Source organism: Ranitomeya imitator, chromosome 1 (assembly GCF_032444005.1).
Source record: "Ranitomeya imitator isolate aRanImi1 chromosome 1, aRanImi1.pri, whole genome shotgun sequence".
NCBI lineage: Eukaryota > Metazoa > Chordata > Amphibia > Anura > Dendrobatidae > Ranitomeya > Ranitomeya imitator.
This window is the reverse complement of record NC_091282.1, coordinates 361,396,810-361,413,445: the sequence shown is the minus strand read 5'-3', so window position 1 is coordinate 361,413,445 and position 16,636 is coordinate 361,396,810. Positions and strand designations below refer to the sequence as shown.

Here is a 16,636-nt window from a genome sequence, read left to right as displayed (position 1 = left end):
AAGAAACATTTTACTTATCTCTATTAGTATAAAATATGGTTGGGTTCTTTCTTGTTCTGCAGCCATTAGAAAAGATATTGCTTGGTATAAGGGAATATTAAAAGTATATGCTGTACAAGTGTGTCTTTCCGTGTTACTCTTGTTATTATCAAGTTTCCTCTTTTGCTCTTCCCTTCCTGTTTTGTTTCACCGGCGACGAAGCTGCCAGCAGGAGATTCCTTTGTAACAATTCAGCTTCTCCTGAATCTCCCTTGCTCCTGGCTGCACTCCCAGATGTGTAAAGAGGGAAGGGACTGTGACCAAAACCCCAAAGAAATATCACATCATCCTAGAATAACGTAACGGTGTGCGAGATACCAAGCACAGAGGTAATGCCGCAAATGTTTTAATCCATTTAAGTCGTTTCGGTATATATGGAAAACCGATGGAAGTTTGGCTTATAGTTATAATTACAGTGTTATTTTTTGAAAAATATATATAATTCTTGTTTACTTTTCTTCCAACCTATATTTCTTCCACGTACAAGACTTCAAAAAAGGACTGAATATTTTAAGCAACCCCAAAGATGTTTTGACTAGTCTGGACACTGCCTACGCCATGCATAACGTGTTCCCAATATTCTTCCATCTATGGTTTTGCTTTCTATCAGAGCTCAATTTGTGTGAAGGTAAGTTGATGAATACACTTCACTGTAAATTTTATTTATCTATATAATGACTAAAAGTACACCAATGCAAACATTGTGATCCACACTTTGGTCCATATTTTGGGTATCATATAAGTCATTCACTAGTAGGTTTCTTATCTAGAGTGTTCTATATCTATATTGTAGATCTTGCATGATTCCACGCCAACTCTAAGGCTCTTACAGTATCATTGGGACTATGCAAAACAGCTAAGAAGGCCATAACTTTGAATTTGTTTATGGGCCCAAAGCCTACTAAGCACTACAATATCATAGTATTTATACTCTCAGTTTAGGTTTAATACATTGTAAAACATATTCAGGCTCATACTGTAGCAGACTTATCGCTGTAGTCATACAATGCAATAAATTTCAGCATTATGAATAGCGTGTTTTCCCTTTTTAAGTGATTAACCAATGCATCTTGCACCTTTGTAGGTCACAGTTTTCTTTTCGTCTTCTGTTTCTATGCAACAATTAACTGTGATTGTTTGAGCTATACCCACAGCACAAAATATTAGTTTTCTTATGCCAGGCCGTTCTGAGAAAAAGTTTCCAAAAATATATATTTTTTTTCAGCTATTCTTCACAGGCCAAGTATCATGATATCAGCCAGATACGCCACATACCTAACTGGGGAATCAGTGTTTCTAGAATGTCAAATCACCTTGGACTTTACAATACATGGATACAAGTTCTTCAAAAATAATGTAGAAGTTCGTGGCGGGACGGAAGCAAGCACTGTGAACAAATATAGGATAAGGACAGCAAAAAGAAGTGATAGTGGGTCCTACACCTGTCTCTATTGGATATCGGATGCCAGAGGAAGGCAAGAATCAGACATCAGCCTACCTGTGTCTCTGTCGATAATAGGTAAGAAGTTATGGTGTCATAGCTATGCTTTGCTACGACAACTCAGAAATAGTCATTTTTGTGGTTGGGCAAGAAAAAACTGTGGTGCTGGTTAGCTCACTTCTTCAGTAAGATGTCTGGAAAAATATTAAAACAAAAGAAATCTTGCATAAACCCCCCCCACCCCCCCCTTTAATTGATCCCATAATTGCTTAGGCAATATGAAGTCAAGTCGATCTCTAGGATCTCCATATAATAATGATCCTGTTGTTTTGCTGGGTGGTTATGTAGAGGGTGATACATCCTCAGGAGTCTAATTCCTGTATTTTGGGATTATTCTTTTATTAATACTTATTTTTTTATTATTTTCTACATACAGGTACATTAGAATAATTTTTTTTTCATGTTACAGCAGTAACCAATTTAAAAAAATATATATATACAAATGCAGAAAAAAAGCAAAACTAGAAACAATGAAATATAATATACAGTATAGATAGGGGGAAGTTTCAGTATCTTCCAACTTAATGTGTTTGTCTAATCTGAAAAATTTAACAGTGAATATTACAAAATAGAGGGCTATAAACTCATTTTTTCTATATATTTTCAATATTATATTGCTCACAGGAAATAGTTAATATTACTGTAAATAGCCCTAAATATTATCCTTGACTTGCATTTATAACTACTACAGTATATCTACAAGTGTTCAGCAGGACAATACACCTTGATACAAAGAAATCTTCTAAAAAAAACCTATTCTTTAATTCTGCCATCTTCAAGTAATCAGCTATCTATCCAGTTCATCCTATTACAGAAATTACCGCTGTTTAAAGGTCTTATTCAACTATCGGGACATTTTCTTTTACTTAAATGCATTCATTTGGGGCCTCAAATAATTTTTGCAATTGTGTTTCATTAAAAATTTGGAACTGTTTAACTTTTTCTGTTACATACAAGTTTAATGTAGTCTTTGGTATTTATATCAGCTGAAACCAGCTCAGAAAATACAAATAGAGATTATAAACTCTCCAGTGACAATGAGCTCAATGATGTATTCTCAGATAAAGCAACCCTCCACCCTGGAACATTAAAGTGGCTATTAGTGATGAGCGAGTCTGCTCGTTACTCGGGTTTTCCGAGCATGCTCGGGTGATTTCTGAGTATTTTGGCATGCTCGGAGAATATGTTTGAGTCGCCGCAGCTGCATGATTTGTGGCAGCTAGACAGCCTGAATACATGTGAGTATTCCCTAACAAATAGGCAACCCCCACATGTATTCTAGCTGTCAAGCTGCCACAAATCATGCAGCTGCGATGACTCTTAACATAATCTCCAAGCACGCCCAATATTTGGAGACCACCTGAGCATGCTCGGAAAACCCAAGTAACGAGCACACTCACTCATCAATAGTGGCTATACATTTATTAGTCTGGCTATACCATTACTCACTCTGTTTGCCTTGTGCTGTCTCCTCCTCTCAGATTCATGTCTCATTTGTCCTACTTCCAAGATGGTTGCTGCAGTAGCTTGAGGAGCACAGTGATAAATATAATCTGGGATTGCGTTAAGTGAGAGAAGGATTTGCAAAAGCCTCCATCCACAGAAGGTCTGTGTTTAGTTCTCTGAGATGTTTGGAACAAACTTCCTGATGAGTTCCTTCATAAACTGTGTGCAAGTGTAGCTAGAAGAATTGACGTTGTTTTGAAGGCAAAGGGTGGTGGCAAAGATCTGAGGAGTCCCCTGACCATGAACCCAAAATTTCAATGTTTTAAACACTGTATTACTTAGTTATTACTTTTGCTTTGCGACATTGTGCCCCATCATGCTGGAAAAAGCATTGCTCATCACCAAATTGCTTCTGGATCATTAATAGAAGTTGCTCTCGGAGGTTGTTTAGATGTCATTCTTTATTCATAGTAGTATTCTTAGGAAAAATTGTGAGTGAGCCCACTACTGTTAGGTGTCGAGTTCCCGCCGCTTCACAGGGGGAATCTCGAACCACCTCCGCTGCGGTCTCCCATTCTTCTCCAGCCGCAGTGGAGTCTGCTCAGCGGAGATGTCAGTCCCAGCGTCTGGCTCGGGCAAACGCTCTGTGCTTGGTTGCTGCTGCTCTTCCAGGCTCAGCTATTGTAGCCAGTACTGGTCAGCGGCGAGCAGACGTCTCTGGGACTAAGTCCTGCTTTTCCTCTTCTGAGCATATCCAAAGGAAGACTTCTCATTGGAGGTCGGGGGTCACACGCTCAGGTCGTATAGCAACTCCCATTGGTCCTCTAGGAAGTTCCTTGTCTGCTGCAGCTATAAAAGGTTTGCATGGCCACACGGCCATGCGCTAGTATTAGCTTATGTTATGAGCTTTGCTATTTGGTGGTCATGTCTGTTTGTGGTTAGGTTCGGCTGAAATAAGCCCCTAGAATACCGACACCTCCTGTGAGGAGTTTTGTGTGTTTGAATTCAGGGCAGGCATATAGCCACTAGAATTCCAGCTCCAGAGAGAGGAGTTATTTGTGTGCTAAGCTGACTGCATGACCACTAATTGCTTTCTGCTCTGTTAGTTAGCTGTGATCCTCTGTGAGGTTAACAGGGCACAGTGTTTTCCTATCTAGGTGACTCTGTGAAGTAACAGAGTTCGCTTATACTGCCATATAGTGCTGCCAATTGCTAGCAGCAGGTTCCTCTCCTGCACGGTGGACCCCAGGCTGCGAACACACCTTTAATAACATATATATATATATATATATATATATTTGGGGCGTTATACCAGCTCTAACAACTACCTTGTGTAAAACACATTTCCACAGATAAATGGGCTCAGTATGCTTCACTATTGGCATATTGGCATGATATTTGACTCATGGTAGTACTCACATTTTGTTTTCTGGACAATCATTCTTCCAGGTGACCCAAACAGCCTGAAGCAGATTTCAGCATTGGGGTTCTGAGGTTCAAATTCCACCAAGAACAATATCTGTAAGGAGTTTGTATGTTGTCCCTGTGTTGACATGGGTTTCCCTTTGGTACTCCGGCTTCCCCAACACTCCAAAGACATACTGTTAGAGAATTTAGATTGTGAGTCCAGATGGAAACAGTGTTGATAATGTCTTCAAAATGCTGTGGAATTAATTATGCTACATAATTGAGTAAAGTGAATGAACAAAATAACAAATCAAAGAAATTAACTTTTCAAGAAGTGCAGGGATTGAACTACAGAGCACTTACGTAAAAATATTTGGGACATCTAAAAGAATGATGGCCTGGAGAATAAAAGGTGAGCACTGCCTTGAGTCCTGTGTCATGTCAACAGTTACACATCCTGAAACCATTCATTTGTGGAGTTGGGTTTTCCAACATGATGTCACAATATAAAAAGATAACCGAGTGGCTCAGTGAAAGAGGCATTGAAATGTTGAGACCATGGCTAGGAAATTCCCCAGATTGCAGTCTATTTGAGAACCTGTGGCTAATTCAGAAAAGAACATGTGGAAAACAAAAACACAGAAAGTGTGATAATCACCATACACTTATTAGACAAAAATGGGTTGCTATTAGTGATGAGCAAACGTGTTTGGTTAACACCTTATCCGAGCATCTGGGAGTGCTCATATATTATATTCGAGTCCCTGTGGCTGCATGATTTGTGGCATCCTCAACACATATGGGGATTCCCTAACAAACAGGCATTCCCAGCAAAAAAAATCCTAAGTTTTGTTAACAAAAAAAAGGCACCATTTTCTGAGACACGTAACATCTCCATATTTCAGGATCTGTGGCTAGATTAGGGCTTTGTTTTGCGCTCTGAGATGACATTTTTATCGATACCATTTTAGGATAGATACGATGTTTTGATGTTTTGAAATGTTGTGGCAACAAAAAAAAATGTAATTCCTTTTTTTTTTTAATTTTTCTCATTACGCCATCTACTGATCTGACTAATCATTTTTATATTTTGATAGACCTGGCGTTTCTGAATGTGGCGATACCAAATATGTGTATTTTAGATTTTTTTAATTGTTTTATTTTGAATGGGGCAAAGCAGGGTGATTTGAACTTTTATATTTTTTAATTTTTAAAAAAATCTTTTTTGTTCATTTTTTATTTGCTTTTGTTGCGATCTTCTGATCACTTTTGCAGCTCAGCTCTGTGTAGCAGAAATGCTCATCTGCTATGAATGCTGGCCACTGGGTGGCACTCATAGCAGATCGGCTATGACAACCAGAGGGGTCTCCAGCAGACCACGGGTTGTCATACAAACCCATCGGTGACCCACAGTCATATCACACTCGCTGTGTGTCAGGCAGTGCAGCGGCAGCAACTGAGACCGGAGCAGGGAGGGAGCAGCACGGCGTGGGAACGTTGAGAGGTGAGGAGTGTTTTTTTTTGTAACTAACAGTAATTACTGGACTATGGGGCCATTCTTGGGGGGAGGGGGGCTGTTCTGTATACTACATGTCTGTGCTATATACTACGTGGCTGTTCTATATACTACATGGCTGTGTTATATACTACGTGGGCCGTGTTATATACTACGTGGGCTGTTATATGCTACGTGGGCTATGTTATTTACTACATGGCTGTTCTATATACTACGTGGGCCGTGTTATATACTACATGGGCTGTTATATTCTACGTGGGCTGTGCTATATACTACATAGCTGTTCTATATACTACGTGGGCTGTGTTATATAATATGTGGCTGTGCTATATACTATATGGGCTGTTATATGCTACGTGGGCTGTGCTATGTACTACATGGCTGTGTTATATGCTACGTGGCTGTGCTATATACTACGTGGGCTGTGTTATATACTACATGGCTGTGTTTATATGCACTCATAAATCGTGGTATGTGTTAAAGGGGGGGCCATTGAGACTCTTTCGCTCGGGGCCCTCAAAAACCTGGAGCTGGCCCTGATCCTATCTTTGTACTCCACTTTTTTGCACTCAGCACTTTATTTTACTTAAAAGACTATTGCTCGTTATTTCATATATGTGCACTTTAAAAGTAGAATTTACTGTGCAGGTGTCTACAAACTTTGTATTTTATTATTATTATTATACATTTTTATAGCGCCATTTATTCCATGGCGCTTTACATGTGAATACGGGGCAAATATAGACAATTACATTAAACATGAGCAGATAACAAGGCACACGAGTACATAAGGAGGGAGGACCCTGCCCGCGAGGGCTCACAGTCTGCAGGGGGTGGGTGAGGATACACTAGGAGAGGGAATCTTGGATGCAATATATTCTATTTTATAATTTTTGGACACTATCCATCTACTTTGGCTCCAGTGTTTTGCTTGTTTTATTTTCTGTATGGTCTGTATTCATCTCCAAACACTCTTTAGGCATTCTTTTGTTAAACTGTATGTTCTAATAAAAATTATTCATTTAATATTCAAACCAAGTTTGGAGGACTGTTTTCTGCTCTGCATAGGTGTTTGTCAGTATCAAGGTCCTCCGTGATTATCATTTAGGGCATTTTTTGTTCTTATAGCATTGTGTCGTTTGAGATTTTCAGACTTTCCTTTGCTCTTTTTAGATCAGCCATCTACACCATCTCTATCAGTGAAGCCACAGCAAACTCTATATTTTGAAGGAGAAACTGTGACTTTGGAATGTGAACATCCAGTTGTAAATTCCCAAATTTCCTATCATTTTTACAAAGATTCAACCAAAGTTCATAGTTACCTGGACTCAACAAAGTCGGAATATCACATTTCTAGCTTAAGTACCAAGGACTCTGGGACCTATAATTGTGAATACTTGGTATTAGGTCATCAGAGGACAATCCCATCTGGCAAAAGCATGCAACAAACAATTGCTGTAACAGGTATGACATTACAATAGTGAAGAAAATACCGTCCTATTAGGTAACTAGTATTGTGAGTATTTTTAACATGCATCTAAAAGAATATTTGTGGCATATTTATTAGTCACAGTAGATGGACCCCAAAGATCCCCAATCTAGCGTCCAAGACAATCATCCTCAGTTGAAATCAATGGAGTATGTAAAATAGAGTTTGAGTAATGTTGTCATTCTAAATTCTATTTTAGCATCAATTTAGGTCTTGTTCGTTCATATGGCTGTATTTTAGCTACATTTTGTGCAAAAATGACATAAAGGGGCATAAGTCATTTACTATAATTCTAACTTTTGTTGCTTGAGGTACCCTTTCAAAATTGTGGAGACTTTAGAATCATCTTGTAATTAGGAACAAAATATAATTTCGATTGTTACAAAGCGTGATTTTTGAAAACCCAAACATACGAATGTTATTTATTGTTAATTTTGTTAATTTCTTCACCATTGTTTTTAGCATTTAAAAAACTGTAAATGCACCACGTATTATACTGTTATTGTGGTTTTTCATTGAAACGTTTTAAGCACATTTCCTAAATTGTTTCTTGGATAAAATTGACAACAAGATTTGTGGCAAAGCCCAGGTAAAAGTGTTTGTTTTTTTAACAGGGTTTTCTTTTCACGATTTTTATGCAGATTTGAGATTCACAATCTTTATTTTCGTTCTGCTTTTTGCCTTATTTATTTTTCTGAACATTTTTTGTTAGTTTGAAAAAATCTCATTAGCCAAATTTTTCCATGCAAATAATATTAATTTCTATTCATGCAATGCCTTTATTAGTGTGGCAATTTTTCCTGTATAGACTGTAAAGCAACAGAAAATGTAGTAGGTCTGCAGTATGGCCGATGTTTCAATATACTTATTTGGAGTGGTGGGTTGTTTTTATGAAAATCGGACCATTGGTGATAGAAAATTGACAAGGAAACTTTTTATTTTTTTATTTTTAGGTTTGTGTATGGGTAAGGTGAGCACTTTTTTTAAATTTTCTATAGGTAAATAATACTTTTGAAACAAAGTATTATTCATTTTACAGCTTTATCTACCTCCCCATTGTTGAAGTTCTTGCCTTCTTACATAACATTTATCAATGGAGAAAATCTGACCATGGAATGTGAAGCACCGACTCCAGTTCATGTTACCATCCATCGTTTCTACAAGGATGGAGAAGAGCTGAAAGGGCCATCGTCACACAGAGGAATCTACATGTTGCAGAATGTCACGAAAGAGGATCAAGCTGAGTATACTTGTATGTACTGGAGTCCAAAGAGTGACAGAGAGATTCCATCCAATCAGAGTCCTATAAACGAGCTTTACATAATAGGTGAGATGACAATTATCCTGTTAACTGCTATACATTTTGCCAAGCACAGTTTAACCATAGGCATACAGTGCCTTGCGAAAGTACTCGAACTCAGTGAGGTTTGACGGAGATCGTTTGTGAACAGCAGTTTTCAGCTTTTTCCAAAGATTCTTGATTGGATTGAGGTCTGGACTTTGACTTGGCCAATCTAACACCTGGATACGTTTATTTGTGAACCATTCCATTGTAGATTTTGCTTTATGTTTGGGATCATTGTCTGATTGGAAGACAAATCTCCGTCCCAGTCTCAGGTCTTTTGCAGACGCCAACAGGTTTTCTTCAAGAATCGTCCTGTATTTGGCTCAATCCATCTTCCCATCAATTTTAACCATCTTCCCTCTCCCTGTTGAAGAAAAGCAGGCCCAAACCATGATGCTGCCGCCACCATGTTTGACAGTGGGGATGGTGGGTTCAGGGTAATCAGCTGTGTTGCCTTAACGCCAAACATATCATTTGGCATTGTTGCCAAAAAGTTCGATTTTGGTTTCATCTGACCAGAGCACCTTCTTCCACTTGTTTGGTGTGTCTCCCAGATGGCTTGTGGCAAACTTTAAGCAACACTTTTTATGGATATCTTTGAGAAATGGCTTTCTTCTTGCCACTTTTCCATAAAGGCCAGATTTGTGCAGTGCATGACTAACTGTTGTCCTATGAACAGACTGTCCCACCTCAGCTGTAGATCTCTGCAGTTCATCCAGAGTGATCATGGGCATCTTGGCTGCATCTCTGATCAGTCTTCTCCTTGTTTGAGATGAAAGTTTAGAGGGACGGCAGGGTCTTGGTAGATTTGCTGTGGTATGATACTCCTTTCAATATGATCGCTTGCACAGTGCTCTTTAGGATGTTTAAAGTTTTGGAAATCATTTTGTATCAAAATCCGGCTTTAAACTTCTCCAAAACAGTATCACGGACCTGCCTGTTGGGTTCCTTGGACTTCATGATGCTCTCTGTGCTTCAAAGAGAACCTTGAGAGTATCACAGAGCAGGTGCATTTATACGGAGACTTGATTACACACAGGTGGATTATATTTATCATCACTAGGCATTTAGGACAACATTGGATCAGTCAGAGATCCACAATGAACTTCTGGAGTGAGTTTGCTGCATTGAAAGTAAAGGGGCCGAATAATATTGCACGCCCAACTTTTCAGTTTTTGAATTTCCACAAAAATTTAAAATAACCAATAAATTTAGCTCAACTTCACAATTGTGTTCCACTTGTTGTTGATTCTTCACCAAAGATTTACATTTGGTATCTTTATGTTTGAAGCATGATATGTGGGAAAAGGTTGAAAAGTTCCAGGGAGCCGAATACTTTCGCTAGGCACTGTATATTTAGAAGTGTAAGTTTATCTTTAAGTATTGTTTCATAGATTTGTCTGGTTTTTGGTTAATAAACGTTTAGCTCAGTATAAATAAGCAGTTCTACAATTTTATAACATATTTTGCGCAGATTCAATATTTCAAGATATGTGCTTGCAGTCAGTAAATTAGATTACTTTTTTATTTTTAAATAGGACCTTTCACCAGTTTTAGCATTTTAAACTTTCCACATTGTGTAATAGTGGCTGCAGAGCTAAATAAAATGTGTAATTGTTTTGTTCGTTAATCACTCTTTTCAATTGCAGATGTATTAACTTGTAAAGTTTAGCTTCTAATTTAATCTTCAACTAGCAGGGTGTTAGTAGTGATTTGTATAGGAGTAGTTAAGCTTCCCCTGTATGATGATTGTTGTGAATTCTGTGGCTGAATTCACTCCTGTGGTCACAAGTGGTACTGCAGCTTCTGAGCTTCCTCCCTCAGGTGTTCTGGTGAGCTCGTTAACTGCTTCATTACTTAACTCCGCCTGATGCTGCTATCCTTGCTCCTTGTCAATGTTTCAGTGTTGGATCTGAGCTTCTCCTGATTGTTCCTGTGACCTGCTGCTCTGTATAGCTAAGTGCTTTTTGCTTTTTTGTTGCTTTTTTTTCTGTCCAGCTTGTCTTTTGTTTTGCTGGAAGCTCTGAGACGCAAAGGGTGCACCGCCGTGCCGTTAGTTCGGCACGGTGGTTTTTTTTGCCCCCTTTGCGTGGTTTTGCTTTAGGGTTTTTGTAGACTGCAAAGTTCGCTTTACTGTCCTCGCTCTGTCCTAGAATATCGGGCCCCACTTTGCCGAATCTATTTCATCCCTACGTTTTGTCTTTTCATCTTACTCACAGTCATTATATGTGGGGGGCTGCCTTTTCCTTTGGGGAATTTAGGAAATGGTCAGTACTCACTCAGTGGAATGAATCTGCGCTGGCAGCTTTGTTCAGAAAGGGTCTCTCTGAGGCTCTTAAGGATGTCATGGTGGGATTTCCTATGCCTGCTGGTTTGAATGAGTCTTTGTCTTCGGCCATTCAGATCGGTCGACGCTTGCGCGAGCGTAAATCTGTGCACCATTTGGCGGTACTGCCTGAGGTTAAACCTGAGCCTATGCAGTGCGATAGGACTATGACTAGAGTTGAACGGCAGGAATACAGACGTCTGAATGGTCTGTGTTTCTACTGTGGTGATTCCACTCATGCTATTTCTGATTGTCCTAAGCGCACTAAGCGGTCCGCTAGGTCTGCCGTCATTGGTACTGTACAGTCCAAATTCCTTCTGTCCATTACCTTGATATGCTCTTTGTCGTCGTTTTCTGTCATGGCGTTTGTGGATTCGGGCGCTGCCCTGAATCTGATGGATTTGGATTATGCTAAACGTTGTGGGTTTTTCTTGGAGCCTTTGCGGTGTCCTATTCCATTGAGAGGAATTGATGCTACACCTTTGGCCAAGAATAAACCTCAATACTGGGCCCAGCTGACCATGTGCATGGCTCCTGCACATCAGGAAGTTATTCGCTTTCTGGTGTTGCATAATCTGCATGATGTGGTCGTGTTGGGGTTGCCATGGCTACAAACCCATAATCCAGTATTGGATTGGAATTCCATGTCGGTATCCAGCTGGGGTTGTCAGGGGGTACATGGTGATGTTCTATTTTTGTCGATTTCGTCATCCACCCCTTCTGAGGTCCCAGAGTTCTTGTCTGATTATCAGGATGTATTTGAAGAGCCCAAGTCCGATGCTCTACCTCCGCATAGGGATTGTGATTGTGCTATCAATTTGATTCCTGGTAGTAAATTCCCTAAAGGTCGATTATTTAATTTATCCGTGCCCGAACACGCCGCTATGCGCAGTTATGAGAAGGAATCCCTGGAGAAGGGACATATTCGCCCATCGTCATCACCACTGGGAGCAGGGTTCTTCTTTGTAGCCAAGAAGGATGGTTCGCTGAGACCGTGTATTGATTACCGCCTTCTTAATAAGATCACTGTTAAATTTCAGTATCCCTTGCCATTGTTATCTGACTTGTTTGCTCGGATTAAGGGGGCTAGTTGGTTCACTAAGATAGATCTTCGTGGTGCGTATAATCTGGTGAGAATCAGGCAAGGAGATGAATGGAAAACTGCATTCAATACGCCCGAGGGTCATTTTGAGTATCTAGTGATGCCGTTCGGACTTGCCAATGCTCCATCTGTGTTTCAGTCTTTTATGCATGACATCTTCCGTGAGAAACTGGATAAATTCCTGATTGTTTACTTGGATGACATTTTGATCTTCTCAGATGATTGGGAGTCTCATGTGAAGCAGGTCAGAATGGTTTTTCAGGTCCTGCGTGCTAACTCTTTGTTTGTGAAGGGATCAAAGTGTCTCTTCGGTGTGCAGAAAGTTTCATTTTTGGGGTTCATCTTTACCCCTTCTACTATCGAGATGGATCCAGTTAAGGTCCAAGCCATCCAGGATTGGATTCAGCCGACATCTCTGAAAAGTCTGCAAAAGTTCCTGGGCTTTGCTAATTTTTATCGTCGCTTCATCTGTAATTTTTCTAGCATTGCCAAACCATTGACCGATTTGACCAAGAAGGGTGCTGATTTGGTTAATTGGTCTTCTGCTGCTGTGGAAGCTTTTCAGGAGTTGAAGCGTCGTTTTTGTTCTGCCCCTGTGTTGTGTCAGCCAGATGTTTCTCTTCCGTTCCAGGTCGAGGTTGATGCTTCTGAGATTGGAGCAGGGGCGGTTTTGTCACAGAGAGGTTCTGATTGCTCAGTGATGAAACCATGTGCTTTCTTTTCCAGGAAGTTTTCGCCCGCTGAGCGTAATTATGATGTGGGCAATTGAGAGTTGCTGGCCATGAAGTGGGCATTCGAGGAGTGGCGTCATTGGCTTGAAGGAGCTAAGCATCGCGTGGTGGTATTGACTGATCATAAGAACTTGACTTATCTCGAGTCTGCCAAGCGCTTGAATCCTAGACAGGCCCGTTGGTCGTTATTTTTTGCCCGCTTCGACTTTGTGATTTCGTACCTTCCGGGCTCTAAAAATGTGAAGGCGGATGCTCTGTCTAGGAGTTTTGTGCCCGACTCTCCGGGTTTATCTGAGCCAGCGGGTATCCTCAAGGAAGGAGTCATTGTGTCTGCCATCTCCCCTGATTTGCGGCGGGTGCTGCAAAAATTTCAGGCGAATAAACCTGATCGTTGTCCAGCAGAGAAACTGTTCGTCCCTGATAGGTGGACTAATAAACTTATCTCTGAACTTCATTGTTCGGTGTTGGCTGGTCATCCTGGAATCTTTGGTACCAGAGAGTTAGTGGCTAGATCCTTCTGGGGGCCATCTCTGTCACGGGATGTACGTACTTTTGTGCAGTCCTGTGGGATTTGTGCTAGGGCTAAGCCCTGCTGTTCTCGTGCCAGTGGGTTGCTTTTGCCCTTGCCGGTCCCAAAGAGGCCTTGGACACATATTTCGATGGATTTCATTTCTGACCTTCCCGTTTCTCAAAAGATGTCAGTCATTTGGGTGGTCTGTGATCGCTTTTCTAAAATGGTCCATCTGGTGCCCTTGGCTAAATTGCCTTCCTCCTCTGATTTGGTACCTTTGTTCTTTCAGCATGTGGTTCGGTTGCATGGCATTCCTGAGAATATTGTTTCTGACAGAGGTTCCCAGTTTGTTTCAAGGTTTTGGCGAGCCTTTTGTGGTAGGATGGGCATTGACCTATCCTTTTCCTCGGCTTTCCATCCTCAGACTAATGGCCAGACCGAACGAACCAATCAGACCTTGGAAACATATCTGAGATGTTTTGTTTCTGCAGACCAGGATGATTGGGTGTCCTTTTTGCCGTTGGCTGAGTTCGCCCTTAATAATCGGGCCAGCTCGGCTACCTTGGTTTCTCCATTTTTTTGCAATTCTGGGTTCCATCCTCGTTTCTCTTCAGGACAGGTTGAGTCTTCGGACTGTCCTGGTGTGGATTCTGTGGTGGATAGGTTGCAGCAGATCTGGACTCAGGTAGTGGACAATTTGATCTTGTCCCAGGAGAAAGCTCAACTTTTCGCTAATTGCAGACGCCGGGTGGGTCCCCGACTTCGTGTTGGGGATCTGGTTTGGTTATCTTCTCGTCATATTCCTATGAAGGTTTCCTCTCCTAAATTTAAACCTCGTTTTATTGGTCCGTATAGGATTTCTGAGGTTCTCAATCCTGTGTCTTTTCGTTTGACCCTCCCAGACTCCTTTTCCATACATAATGTATTCCATAGGTCGTTGTTGCGGAGATACGTGGCACCTATGGTTCCATCTGTTGAGCCTCCTGCCCCGGTTTTGGTGGAGGGGGAATTGGAGTATATTGTGGAGAAGATTTTGGATTCTCGTGTTTCTAGACGGAAACTCCAGTATCTGGTTAAATGGAAGGGTTATGCTCAGGAAGATAATTCCTGGGTTTTTGCCTCTGATGTTCATGCTTCCGATCTTGTTCGTGCCTTTCATGTGGCTCATCCTGGTCGGCCTGGGGGCTCTGGTGAGGGTTCGGTGACCCCTCCTCAAGGGGGGGGTACTGTTGTGAATTCTGTGGCTGAATTCACTCCTGTGGTCACAAGTGGTATTGCAGCTTCTGAGCTTCCTCCCTCAGGTGTTCTGGTGAGCTCGTTAACTGCTTCATTACTTAACTCCGCCTGATGCTGCTATCCTTGCTCCTTGTCAATGTTTCAGTGTTTCAAGAAAAGCACATCCAGCCCATGAATGGCAGCGCTTCCCAGGACTCACATTCAAAGATGATATTTCATATTTTTTTATTTCATAACTTTTATCCCAGTCTCAGAAACTTTCTGAGACTGGGATAAAAGTTATGAAATAAAAAAATATGAAATATCATCTTTGAATGTGAGTCCTGGGAAGCGCTGCCATTCATGGGCTGGATGTGCTTTTCTTGAACTACTCATCCTGTGTGAGCCTTACTCTGGCTCTCTCACTTGGATCCACCCGAGGCAAGCTGCAAGCCCTGTATATTGAAAAGTATCTCAGAGGGAATTTGGAGGATACACGATCTAAAGCCATTTTAGTCTTTTATCAGGTGAGTGCATAAAATTGTGCACCCTTTAAAGACTATAATATTGTGTTTACGCACTTAGGGCGCCGCGATTTGTCTGTTCTTCTCTCCCAAACAGGGTTTTTTTGTATAATGTTTCAGTGTTGGATCTGAGCTTCTCCTGATTGTTCCTGTGACCTGCTGCTCTGTATAGCTAAGTGCTTTTTGCTTTTTTGTTGCTTTTTTTTCTGTCCAGCTTGTCTTTTGTTTTGCTGGAAGCTCTGAGACGCAAAGCGTGTACCGCCGTGCCGTTAGTTCGGCACGGTGGGTATTTTTTGCCCACTTTGCGTGGTTTTGCTTTAGGGTTTTTGTAGACTGCAAAGTTCGCTTTACTGTCCTCGCTCTGTCCTAGAATATCGGGCCCCACTTTGCTGAATCTATTTCATCCCTACGTTTTGTCTTTTCATCTTACTCACAGTCATTATATGTGGGGGGCTGCCTTTTCCTTTGGGGAATTTCTCTGGGGCAAGTCAGGCCTATTTTTCTATCTTCAGGCTAGCTAGTTTCTTAGGCTGTGCCGAGTTGCCTAGGTAGTTGTTAGGCGCAATCCACAGCCGCTTTTAGTTGTGTTTAGGATAGGATCAGGTGTGCAGTCTACAGAGTTTCCACGTCTCAGAGCTCGTTCTTGTATTTTTGGGTATTTGTCAGATCACTGTGTGCGCTCTGATCGCTAAGCACACTGTGTTTCTGGATTGCCTTCATAACACCTGTCATTAGCAAACATAACAGATGATGACCAATCAGAAGCAGAAGGCATCAAACAGGAAGAAAAAAAATGAACATGCCCTTAGGGAATCTTAGAACAGGCTTTCTCTGTGTGACATATGTAATGACGAACAGCCATCCACTCCACTGTGATCTGTACAGTCACTATATAGAATAGAGAAGAGCTATGTGTCATTACAAAGATATCTTGTAGCTTTCATCTCACTGCTGTCAGTGTGGGATCCAGAGAGAGTACTGCAGAATTAGGTGTCAATATAAACATATCTTGCAGCTTTCATCTCACAGCAATCATTACAAACACCTCAGCATCTGCAGCTCTCATTCCATGGCACTATCCTCTCAGCTCTACTTTCCCTCTCACACACTGACTGCTCTGTGATGAAAGTTACAAGAGTTGATTGTAATTTCACAGAGGTCTGCTCTATTCTGTACAGTAGATGGGTCTTAGCTTCTATGGAGGTGAGGATATTCTTTTATTTTTCCTGCATGACAATTCCTGCTTATCATCATGCATGGAAAAATAAACTGTCACTAGAGACAAATATATATAACTACAAACATTTGGTTGAAGAGGCAATAAAAATCTAAGCTAATATCGAATATCTCTGCAACCGAGATGAGAAGTTAAAAAACAAAAACTATGTTTTAATCAGCTTTTTAACCAGTGTTCCATTATGTAGTGCAAAAACTCATTATAGGTCTTCTTTAAAACTGAAGTGGTCAACACTATAGATGAGCAA

General features: G+C 40.9%; 1 protein-coding gene across 2 annotated transcripts in view; it reads left to right on the top strand.

The window, feature by feature from the left end:
• The first annotated feature begins 201 nt into the window (after positions 1 to 201).
• LOC138672781 (immunoglobulin superfamily member 1-like) overlaps positions 202 to 16,636 on the top strand; it is a 30,306-nt gene continuing 13,871 nt past the window's right edge. Inside the window, exons 1-5 of one of the 2 annotated variants that reach the window (XM_069761139.1) lie at positions 202 to 368; positions 527 to 667; positions 1,265 to 1,558; positions 7,083 to 7,373; positions 8,438 to 8,725. In XM_069761139.1, the coding sequence (XP_069617240.1) occupies positions 598 to 667; positions 1,265 to 1,558; positions 7,083 to 7,373; positions 8,438 to 8,725 (943 nt within the window). In that variant the 5' untranslated portion in view covers positions 202 to 368; positions 527 to 597. The remainder of the gene's footprint in view (positions 369 to 526; positions 668 to 1,264; positions 1,559 to 7,082; positions 7,374 to 8,437; positions 8,726 to 16,636) is intronic. The other variant, XM_069761148.1, reaches the window with a different exon arrangement.